Source organism: Ruditapes philippinarum, unplaced genomic scaffold (genome assembly GCF_026571515.1).
Source record: "Ruditapes philippinarum isolate M1 unplaced genomic scaffold, ASM2657151v2 ctg789_1_1_1_1, whole genome shotgun sequence".
NCBI lineage: Eukaryota > Metazoa > Mollusca > Bivalvia > Venerida > Veneridae > Ruditapes > Ruditapes philippinarum.
In genome coordinates this window covers 157,219-169,922 of record NW_026859418.1, presented here as the reverse complement: position 1 = coordinate 169,922, position 12,704 = coordinate 157,219, and the positions used below count along the sequence as shown (strand labels likewise).

The following is a 12,704-nucleotide window of genomic DNA, read 5'->3' as shown; positions in this document are numbered from 1 at the left end:
CCAGGATAAAATCCGACTTGAGCCGTCCCTGATAATTAACAAGGGAAGCAATTTAATAATTATCTCCCGTGCAGAGTTACAGTTCTTGCGGGGGAAAAAAACAAGAGGAAACAAAGAGTTGTCTCGATATTGGTATTTATCACTGTTTTTATCCTTTTAGCAATTTTCTATAAGTTTGTCATATGAAATTTCATCGTTAAGTTATGCGGCGGAATAGTGTTGGAATTATATTTCGCGGGAATCTTTTAATTATTTATTACGAAAAAGGTAAATTTTATCCAAGATGGCGTTAAATAATTCATCAAGGGAGATAATCATGTTAACATTAGTTTTATAAACCATCTTCAGTTACAGACCATTCTGCATTCAGTTGCAGATCGAACAATAGTTAATAGGTCTACAATCATGACGAGAAAGCATTGTTATTATTTTACTATAAGTCTATATAAGGTTTTCTGAGTATATTTTGATTTCTATATTAGTTTACTAATATTGAATAACAAGAGGGTTGGTTCAAAAGTTCTTCTGAGACATTTAAATACTGGAGATATTTTACAAAATGTAGTCTGTAGCCCGGGGTTCTATGATATCACGGTACTTAACAAAAATATTCAAATATAAATATCATACATGAATGAAATTTGTCTTCTATTTAATAATGGAACTTTTTCCACAACTGTTTAGATGGGTTAAGTTGTGAAAAACTTCCAACAGTTAACTTGCTATAATATTCAAACTATATGAACAGACAATATGTCTGTATATGTGATTATATCAATTATAAACTGTGTAAAACAATTAAGGGAAATAGTAGTTAAACATGAAGACTTTATGAAATAGTTTTCTTCCCACGAATACGTTTATTATTCATAAAATAAAATTTATTGGCAGATGAAAATGACTAGTGTGCCAGTTTTAAAAAAAAATTAGCATCATCGTGTGTTGCTTTTACTAGCAGCCACAGAAAATGTAAATACTGTGATATCATAGAACCCGTGATATCATAGGAACCGAGTATACTAGATTCTATGGGTTCTATTAATATCTATGATATGTCAGTTGATCTATTTACATTTTCTGTGACTGCTAGTAAAAGCAACACAACTACTTTTTTGTGCCCCCACGTTAGTGGCGGGCATTTAGATTTACCCTTGTCCGTCCATCCTTCCGTCTGTCTGTCCGTCCGTCCGTCCTTCCGTCCGTCCGTTCACTTTTGTGTCGCACGTAACTCAAAAAGTATTTGATCTAGAGTCATGAAACTTTACAGGAATGTTGATCAGCATGTGTAGTTGTGCACCTGGGTATTTTCGTCTGGATATTTTTAGTATTTTCAGAGTTATTGCCCTTGACTTAGTAAAATTTTGCAATTTTCAACTTGTGTCGCATGTAACTCAAAAAGTATTTGACCTAGAGTCATGAAACTTTACAGGAATGTTGATCAGCATGTGTAGTTGTGCACCTGGATATTTTCGTGTGGATATTTTTAGTATTTTCAGAGTTATTGCCCTTGACTTAGTAAAATTTGGCAATTTTCAACTTGTGTCGCATGTAACTCAAAAAGTATTTGACCTAGAGTCATGAAACTTTACAGGAATGTTGATCAGCATGTGTAGTTGTGCACCTGGGTATTTTCGTGTGGATATTTTTAGTATTTTCAGAGTTATTGCCCTTGACTTGGTAAAATTTTGCAATTTTCATCTTGTGTCGCACGTAACTCAAAAAGAATTTGACCTAGAGTCATGAAACTTTACAGGAATGTTGATCAGCGTGTGTAGTTGTGCACCTGGGTATTTTCGTCTGGATATTATTAGTATTTTCAGAGTTATTGCCCTTGACTTAGTAAAATTTTGCAATTTTCAACTTGTGTCGCATGTAACTCAAAAAGTATTTGACCTAGAGTCATGAAACTTTACAGGAATGTTGATCAGCATGTGTAGTTGTGCACCTGGGTATTTTCGTCTGGATATTTTTAGTATTTCAGAGTTATTGCTCTTGACTTAGTAAAATTTTGCAATTTTCAACTTGTGTCGCATGTAACTCAAAAAGTTTTTGACCTACAGTCATGAAACTTTACAGGAATATTGATCAGCATGTGTAGTTGTGCACCTGGGTATTTTCGTGTGGATATTTTTAGTATTTTCAGAGTTATTGCCCTTGACTTAGTAAAATTTTGCAATTTTCAACTTGTGTCGCACGTAACTCAAAAAGAATTTGACCTAGAGTCATGAAACTTTACAGGAATGTTGATCAGCATGTGTAGTTGTGCACCTGGGTATTTTCGTGTGGATATATTTAGTATTTTCAGAGTTATTGCCCTTGACTTAGTAAAATTTGGCAATTTTCAACATGTGTCGCATGTAACTCAAAAAGTATTTGACCTAGAGTCATGAAACTTTACAGGAATATTGATCAGCATGTGCAGTTGTGCACCAGGTATTTTCGTGTGGATTTATTTAGTATTTTTAGAGTTATTGCCCTTCACTTAGAAAATTTTTGCAATTTTCAACTTGGATTTGACATAGTCATTAAACCTTATGGGCAGGTTGCTCAGCATATTTTAGATTTGCACCTGGGGTTTCGTTTGTGGATTTATCAAATATTTGTAGAGTTATTTCCCTTGACTTAGTAAAAAGATTGACAGAACAGTGGCGCGGTGGGGGCACCCGTGTCCTATGGACACATTTCTAGTTTGAAACTGTCACACTAAATCGCATTACATCTCCCAGTCATTTTTATATGCCCGAAACAAAATCCGGGCATATTATGTTATACCCCCTGGCATCCGTCAGTCTGTCTGTCCGTCCGTCTGTCCGTCCGCACTCACACAGGACAGTAATTATGTGGCTAGAGGGACAATAGGTAACTGTTCTTTCTCTTTGATGTCATTCATTCCGTAATGCTTTTATGTGGCTATTTTCTTTTGTGTGGCTAAAAAGAACAATAGAGAGAACAATAGAGTAGCCACATTATTACTCTCCTGTTAGAACGTCCGTCCGTCCGTTAGCAATTTGGTTTCCGGAGCATAACTTAAGTTCCATTTGGCCCACAATATTCAAACTTCATAGGATGATTGTCCATATTGGGTAGAAGACCCCTATTGATTTTGGGGTCACAAGGTCAAAGGTCAAGGTCACTATCACCTTAAAACTGAAAACAGTTTCCGGAGCATAACTTAAGTTCCAATTGGCCCACAGTGTTCAAACTTCATAGGGTGATTGTCCATATTGGTTAGAAGACCCCTATTGATTTTGGGGTCACAAGGTCAAATGTCAAGGTCATTATTACTTTAAAACTGAAAACAATGTCCGGAGCATAACTTAAGTTCCATATGGCCCACAATATTAAAACTTCATAGGATGATTGTCCATATTGGGTAGAAGACCCCTATTGATTTTTGGGTTACAAGGTCAAAGGTCAAGGTCACTATTATCTTAAAACTGAAACGGTTTCTGGAGCATAACTTAAGTTTCATTTGGCCCACAATATTCAAACTTCATAGAATGATTGTCCATAATAGGTAGAAGACCCCTATTGGTTTTTGGGGTCACAAGGTCAAAGGTCAAGGGCACTATTACTTTAAAACTGAAAACAGTTTCCAGAACACAACTTAATTTCTATTTGGCCCATAGTGTTCAAACTTTATAGGATGATTGTCCATATTGGGTAGAAGACCCCTATTGATTTTAGGGTCACAAGTTCAAAGTTCAAGGTCACTATTACCTCAAAACTGAAAACAGTAACTTAAAAAAAACAGTTTAACATAAGTTCCATTTGGCCCACAATATTCAAACTTTATTGGAGGATTGCTATTTGAAGGAGGTAATACTTTATTTAATTTATGTAATGTCTTACAAATGCTTCATCCTTACTAAAAAAAAGCACTTTCGGGCATATAATGCTCCGCCAAGCGGTGCTCTTGTTAATTTATTTTGTGAATAATGAATATAATTATGGTAAGAAAACTATTTTATAAAATCTCCATATTTGACTACTATTTCCCTTAATTGTTTTTACACAGTCAATTAAAATTTCTTCTGAAAAATGATGCCAGCATTATTTTTTCATATAGCTAGGAAAACAGTGTTTATGTAGTTTTCAGATATATTTGAAGGCATCTAGATGTCAGACATTTACAAAGTGTCCAAGATCTACAAGGCATTGCAGCATGGAGAGACTCTGGTCAAAGAGCTTCACACACAATTTAAGGAGGGTCGAAACTGTGACCTAGAGATCAGACTGAATAGGAAACGACTGTATGTTCACAAGTGTCTTATTGACACCTTCTTTATAAAGGCAAGTTTTTCGGCCATTTGCTAACACTTTTTAAAGGCGAGTGTTTTAGCCATTTGCTAATACTTCAAAAAGATAACCATTTTAATAGTCATATGGTTTACTTTAAAAGGTTATTGTTTTAGCCATTAGCTTACTCTTTTTAAAGACAAGTGTTTTAAAGCCATTTGCTTACACTTTATTGAGGCAAGTGTTTTAGCCATTGGCTTACTCTTTATTAAGGTAGGTGTTTGAGCCATTTGCTAATGTTTTATATAAGTATAATAAGAATATTATGCAATATTATGCTTTTGCAAGCACTTAAGCTGTTTGCTTACACTTCATAAAGTCTCATAATCCAATATTTGTTTATTTCAGGCAGGAGCAGAGTTAGAAGATGACAGATTTTACCTGGATTTGTCTCGTTATACTGAGCATGTTGTGGAGGCACTAATTGGTTTAGTTTACACTGGAAATCTACGCTGTTCTTTGGACCAGGTAACTCCCATTAAAGTGTCAGGTTCTATACCAAACCACAAAAGTATATAAATTATATTGTGTAGTTTTAATTAGCTCTAGAAATGTTCCTGATAAGATATAGTTTCTGTATTCAATGTACACGTATATGTTATAAGCAACAAAACCAGTGAAAAAATAGAATGTGTCATAACTTACTTTTAACTTTTGTCAGAATTATGCCTTGTGCTATATTACAAATTGAAAAGAACAGTAAATATCATAAGGGGCGACTAAATGGGTCTCAAATATTGGAGTCTATGCATCTGTTAGCTTCAGCAGATGAAGTGGATTTGAAACCTGATACTGCTAAAGTTTGTTACACCCGAGGTTAGCCAATATTTTTATACCCCCGCACAACAAAGTTGTAAGGGGGGTATACTGGAATCAGCTTGTCCGGCCGTCCGTCCGTCGGTTTTTTCTTGTCCGCCCAATAACTTAAGATTCCTTTGACCCTTAGTCTTCATATTTGGCATGGAGGTTAGTCATGATTAGTAGATGACCCCTATTGATTTTGAGGTCACTAGGTCAAAGGTCAAGGTCACAGGGGCCTTGACTTCAAAAAGCTTGTCCGCCCAATAACTTAAGATTCCTTTGACCCTTAGTCTTCATATTTGGCATGGAGGTTAGTCATGATTAGTAGATGACCCCTATTGATTTTGAGGTCACTAGGTCAAAGGTCAAGGTCACAGGGGCCTTGACTTCAAAAAGCTTGTCCGCCCAATAACTTAAGATTCCTTTGACCTACAGTCTTCATATTTGGCATGGAGGTTAGTCATGATTAGTAGATGACCCCTATTGATTTTGAGGTCACCAGGTCAAAGGTCAAGGTCACAGGGGCCTTGACTTCAAAAAGCTTGTCCGCCCAATAACTTAAGATTCCTTTGACCCTTAGTCTTCATATTTGGCATGGAGGTTAGTCATGATTAGTAGATGACCCCTATTGATTTTGAGGTCACCAGGTCAAAGGTCAAGGTCACAGGGGCCTTGACTTCAAAAAGCTTGTCCGCCCAATAACTTAAGATTCCTTTGACCCTTAGTCTTCATATTTGGCATGGAGGTTAGTCATGATTAGTAGATGACCCCTATTGATTTTGAGGTCACCAGGTCAAAGGTCAAGGTCACAGGGGCCTTGACTTCAAAAAGCTTGTCCGCCCAATAACTTAAGATTCCTTTGACCTACAGTTGTCATATTTGGCATTGAGGTTAGTCATGATTAGTGGATGACCCCTTTTGATTTTGAGGTCACTGGATCAAAGGTCAAGGTCATAGGGACTTTGACTTTAAAAAGTTTGTCCACCCATTAACTTAAGATTCCTTTGACTCACAGTCTTCATATTTGGTATGAATGTTGATCATGACTATAAGGTGACCCCTATTGATTTTGAGGTCACTGGGTCAAAGGTCAAGGTCACAGGGACCTTGACAAAAGAAAGCTTTTCTTCTCAATTGCTGAAGAATGTCCAGTCCACAATGTATTGATTTTGACATTTTCACATTTGAAGTATGTAGAATACATAACTTAGCAATGCACTGGCTTAGTAACCACAGATTTGGCAGGGAGGTTGTCCTTGAGCTCTAAATGGCCACTGTTGATTCTGACAAAGTGGTATGCGGGGGTATTCACGCCATGATAGTGGCAGTTCTAGTTTTTCTTGTTTCTGTGCCATATGCCTTAAACCAAACAAAACAAACGGTCAATAAACAGGGATTGTTCAAAACAAACAAAATAAGGTCATAAAAAGTGGCGTAAATTTTACCCTCCAGTCATTTATGGCCTTACTTTATAATTGGTGAATATTACATTTGCCAGATCCATAAACTTGGATATTCACCTCATCTGACATCAAAACAATAACTGTATATTATTAACAATAGTGTAATTATGTAAAATAATGAATAGCAAGTTAATGCTCTGGGAGATAGATTATAGCTAAAAAAACTTGGGTAAGGGGTGAGGGGGTCAAAGTAACAATTGACTGGGGCATGATTAGATGCTAAAATCATTACTGTGTGTAGTTCAGTATCATAGCCATTATTTTTGTAGCTTCAGAAATTTCATTATCATAAAAGTTCATAAATTTGTTTTTTGTTTATTTGCTGTTCACTGGGAAAACTCTTCACAACTGTTTATTACAACTGTTTTTTTTAATCTTTGCAAAAAAATTATGAAATATTAAAAGAAGAACAAAAAACTTTGGGCCCATTCAGAAAAGTAATATAGTGTAACATTCCCAGAATATTTTCTAGACACAGGCAAAATTTTCATTTTGAATTTTTCATTCATTAATCTGTAAATGTCTTCAAAATGTATGCACTAGGCAGTCACAGTAACAAAACTTTTCTACTTATAAGGAATAAAATGGTGGTTTCCTAACTTGACTCACGTGGGTCAGGTTAGAGCGTTAAGATTTCTAAGTAGTGGTCACATTGAACTCTGGAAACGTTTAAGTGCATGTCAAATGAATGACTTACATTTGTTTCAATCATACAATATCCACAATACATGTATCTGTAATTGTAACTTCCAGGGTTTGTTCAAGTCACATGACTTATTTTAAAAGAACTCGGTGTTTCTGTCGGCATCTAACTTTCGTTCAACATATATAGATATATTTAAGCTTCAATCCCAAAATATATAGAATTTATACAGAAATTCGTGCTTGGGCTTTTCACAAATGTCATTTTAGCGTGATTTGAGTACAAAGGATTATTTTGATATTTTTGTCATTAATTTGCCTGAGTATCCCTTTAAAATAACCCCACAAAAATGTTTTTTTTACATTAACAGGTAGAAAAAGTATACAAGGCTGCAGTAGACCTAGGATTTGTTGAGGCTCAAACTGGTTGTATGACATATTTACGGGAAAGCGGTGAGTAATTACTAGCACATAAACCTGGACATGACATATATATATTGTTATATATATTGTAACAGGATCAATATATGTTTCCTACATTTAACACTCACAAGAGAATAAATTTGTTTAACCCTAGAAACAGTTTACAAATATAAAATATTTTCATCAATAGAATGTTAAAATACTTTCAATTTTTAATACAATTAAGGACTATCTGAATACAATGTACAGATATTAGATATTGAAAAGACAATTTTTGTCCAGCTTTAAATGAAATTTTAGTCGCTGTAAGTACCATCAAAGTGAAATTCTGAAGTCAGTCTTACTCAGTGTTTGAGGATTGAACTAATTTGATCTTGTTCTCATTTCAGGAATCCAAAATGTTTTAAATTCAGTTGCAACATCAGAGGCCGTATTACCTGAACCATTTCCTATAGAGGACCAGACTGAGCTTGAACCAAATGTTGTTATTAAAACTGAACCTGTGGATGATGGAGTGGGGGCTGTGAATGAAAGCTTTACTCAGCCTGTAAAGAAAACTGACTACAGGAGCACATTATTGGTTCCTGTTTCCACACAAAGCCTTGGAGCGGGGACCATTCCTGGTCTAAGGGTAGGTGCTGGTGAGCAAGTGATTCATTATAATCTAGACAGCCAAGTGAATTTTGGAAATTTCAAAACAAGCACATCATACAACAAGGTAAATAACGTTAAGCCTCTTCCAGCATTACCTGCTCAAAAAATTCAAAGACCATTACAAAAGAAAGCTATAGTTGAGTATGTGTATCCCAAAAAATCAAATGACAACACACCAACCACTAGCAAACGTAAAGGTAGACAACCAAAAGTTGCTTGTCTTGAAAAGAAAATTGTTGACAAAATAAGAAATCTGTCTGAGCAAAGCTGTGAAGGTGATTCAGATTCCAGCTCTAGAAAAAGTCTGCCTGAAAACCAGTCTATCAGTGTTGTACCAGAAAAACAAAACATTTCAGCTGCCACAGAGGAATTATCAATCAACAATGTTTCAAATGATTGTGAGAAAAATAACTTGGTGGAATATCGGACAAAAAGTGGGACAGTGTATTACAAATATGCTAATCCTAATAGTGTATCAAATGATGAATTTTCTGTCGACACAGACACAGATGATACCAGTCATGCTGTATCTTCTACAAAAAAATACAGGGACAAGTTGAAACCTGCAACACAGACTGCTCTTGAGAATTGGATGCAAAGAGTTTCAACTATAGTAAAAACTGAAAATGAAGAACCTGATAACTGTCAAACAACTAGTACTGCAGAGGATGAACAGGAAGCTCAGAAAAAGGAACAAATGTTAAGTTTAGGGTTGACAAAAACTGTAGATAAATCTTCTCTAAACATAGAAGGAAATGGGCCTGAAAAATCTGGTAAAAGAAAGCTTAGAGCCAGGAAAAAGGTTGATTACTTGAAAGAGAGTATAGAACATAGCAGTGATTTTGATGATGATAGTGATTATATTCCATATGAGGGTTCCAGGAAAAAGATTAAACCTACTAAAGGAAAAAGTTTTAAAATTGAGCCATCCAGTTTGGTGACTATAGGAGATAAAAATGATAGTTTAAATCAAGTTAAAAAAGATGGTGGTAGCAAGACAATTGCTATTAGACAAGAGTTACGAAATACTGAAGATGATGATGATGGTTATGAGGAAACAGCTTATTTTCCTCCAGCAGGTTCTGTTCCTGAGGGGGTTAGATCAAGGTATGCTCAGGGCAAATTTATGAAAGTAAAATATGTGACAGAATCCACCAGAGATGCCCGTGGAAATGTAACAGTGGTAACAAAACCTGTGCCAGTGAGGCCAAGACAGTTTGGTATTGATGAAAGATTAATGAATAGACCTGCTGTGTATGTGTGCCATCCGACAGCACCTGTCGTGAAACCAGTCGTTCGAAAACAGACTTGGTAATAAGCCAAGATAAGGAAATGTGGATATTATAGTTTTTAAATAAAATTGAGTATTTACTCTCAAATAACTTAAAAAAATGCAATGTGAATTTTTGTAATAGTGTTAATGTGTAAATGAAATACTGCGAATTCACTTATTTTCGTGGGCATGAAAGTTCGTGGTTTTATCAAAACGGGCATTTTCGTGGGTTCTTAAATTCGTGGATTTTCGTTTTCTTGTTAAAAAAAAAAAGTCAGTAACCTATTGCAAAGTAATCTTAAACCTAACTGCCGAACATTTTTACTTACAACATGTACATATCTTTACTTGTCACACAGCGCTTGTCAATAAATTTAATCCTTGCCTCTGGGCATAACTCTAATATAGCACAGTTACTGCCGATAATTGACTGCAATTAACACATTTATGTGACATGATATGCACCTCTAATGGACACACTGCCCCTGTAATTCGCCGATGTAAACATCGCATAATCTATACGACACCTGGCGAGTTTAAAGTTTACACCCTGAATTGGTCTTAACATATTTGACAGTAACTACACGCAACGTCACAGCGACTGTGTAACTTTACATGCATATAAATTAATCTCGGTAAATAACACGAGTATATGTGGATATTGTTAAAGTCAATGGCGTCTTTGATGTTTACGGAATAGCATTCGCATTCGCACAAATACAGATTAAAATTCATATAAATGGATCATTTAAAAACGACAAAAAGAATGTACAGTAAATCTGTTTTAGCGATCGTATTTTTTTTATAGTTTTGTGTACTTACGACATTAATATCAAAGACTTTTTTTAAATTGATAAGAGCAAACTGACAATTTATATTAGCGATAATTATTGCACTGCATGGGTTCCCATATTTACTCGATTATACCATGCAAGTATTCTTGTTAACACAATCAAGTCCTAGTAGACTACAACGATCAAGTAAGTATATGCGACATTTGTGACAGTCAATGGAGGACATATAATCGAGTTTTCTTTCAAGTTTCTTAAATATTTTGCCTTTGGATTTAATATGTCACTAACCTGATTATCTGTCTGTATTTACATCCATTTCACGAAATATCGGCCGGAAAAGAGCCGACGCATGTTTGTAATATATAGAACAGAGACTGGGTAAGAAGTATTTGTTGGGATAAAAGTTCGTCGGATCTTAAATTCGTGGATTGACCTACCCACGAAAACCACGAAAATTCGTGCCCCACGAATAATAATGATTTTACAGTATGTTTTTATATAAGAAATAGTAAAATTGAACCTTAATTCCATTTAAAAAAAAATAATCACAATTTGTAGAATGTGTGATCTGATACAAAAGTCCTTTTTTCAGCCACTTTAAATACACTGTATACATCAATATTTATCTTTTAATCTTTTATGCCTTTCTCAAGGGATTTCAAACGTTCACATAATAATTTACAATAGTGCATATTAGCAGCATTTTGTGATTATATCATTTTTGGAGGAATTATGGTACTTTGAAGGGAAGGAGGGGAAGGTGTCACATGCAATATATGTAACACTGGAAAAAAATCTGGTTTGATTGTTTCTTACAGGAGATTTTTGTCTCGACATGGAAGTTAAATGAAGATATGTTAAATTGGTACTTTTTATTGTAAGTGAAGTAAAGTTAACTTAAGACAATTAAGAAATCTAACTTATTATCCTGATAATTGAATAATCTAGGCCGTAAAACTTCATTTTAAGTCTTATTAAAAGTTTGAAGTTTTCATTTTGAATTTTGCTGTAGCAAAAATCTGATACATGGAGTTTTCCTTTTGTTAAATTAAACTGGTAAAGTTTTCTAGAAGAAAATTTTATGCTAGAATAACAGAATGACTAAATGAAGAGAGAAAATAACAGCATTAATTTTAACTTCAATACTATGCTTATTGGTACACTTTTGATAAAATATTGCTTTTTGATAAACTCAGAAGAGAAGAATAGAGTGTTATATTTTAAGAATCTCATGACTCACAACTTTTGTTATAATGTGAATAATAAAAATAGTGATAATGATAGTGATTACAAATTGTGTATACCAGTATGTATGACAATTGCCGAAAATGTGTTCATAAATGTTCAGTGTTATTGCAACTCATTTACTGTTATTAGTTAACCTGAGCACAAAGCTGTTGTGATGGCAAGTTGTCTGTAGTTTTGTGTTCATCATTATCCACAATTTTTTTCCTTAACCATATGGTCGATTTTGACAAAACTTTACAGTAATGGCATTTAACATTGCCTCATGGACCTTGGAAAAGTTGAAATTGGACATTAACAATGAAATCTTATAAGAAATCTTCTCTGAAAGAACAATGCCCAGAGCAGTGAACCAATACAATAGTTTCACAAGTCACTTTTGAAAGGTTGACTTATATAGGAAACAGACTTTTTGGTAAATTGCATGTAACATCACCATGCATCATAAAAATTGTAAAAATCCTTTCCCCATGGTTAAAATTGGTGAAATCTCTTAACCTATGTGCAAAGATTAGTGATTCATGGCCTTAGGGTAAAAAATGTTCCCGTTCATGAGTAACATTGTTACATTGACTAAAACAAAGTTTTCCTATTCCTCAAAAACAACAATGACCAGATAATAGATATTTGGCATGTAGTTTACCCTTCAGACCTTTTATAAAAGTTAATAAATCATACCCTATAGGGTATAAAAATTGGCCACAACCTGGCTTCACTTACTTTATATTGACTTATATAGAAAAACATGTGTGAAAGTACATGGCCTAAAAATCTCAGATGTTTGGTGTGTAGCATTGTCTAATGAACCTCTACAAAAATTATATGAATCACAATATTGGAAACAAGTATGGCTTGGCCCCACTGATGTCCCTATGACCTAGATCTTCATTTAAGAATTATAACCTGTTCTTGTGAAGAATCTCAGATGAGCGATGTAGGGAATTATTGTATGATAATTTAAAAACTATACTTGTATGTTGACAATATTTATCCATAAATCAAATTATGAAAGTTGTTAACATTGTTTAGAATTGTAAAAATTTCTCAAGATGAATTTGAATTGAATTGTAAATACAACTGTACATGTAAATCATTAAAATATAAACTTCA

General features: G+C 34.5%; 1 protein-coding gene across 3 annotated transcripts; it reads left to right on the top strand.

The window, feature by feature from the left end:
* Positions 1 to 12,704, top strand: LOC132756430 (uncharacterized). 3 transcript variants are annotated; one of them, XR_009629326.1, is made up of 6 exons: positions 1 to 132; positions 4,093 to 4,297; positions 4,652 to 4,767; positions 7,577 to 7,658; positions 8,018 to 11,698; positions 12,280 to 12,704. XR_009629326.1 is itself a non-coding variant. In XM_060747502.1 (5 exons), exons 2-5 carry the CDS (start codon positions 4,120 to 4,122, stop codon positions 9,595 to 9,597), a joined length of 1,956 nt encoding a protein of 651 aa, XP_060603485.1. In that variant the 5' UTR covers positions 1 to 132; positions 4,093 to 4,119; the 3' UTR covers positions 9,598 to 12,704. The 3 variants fall into 3 exon arrangements, 2 of the variants coding, with proteins under 2 accessions (XP_060603485.1, XP_060603486.1); XM_060747502.1 differs by having other exon boundaries at positions 8,018 to 12,704; XM_060747503.1 differs by having other exon boundaries at positions 49 to 132; positions 4,112 to 4,297; positions 8,018 to 12,704.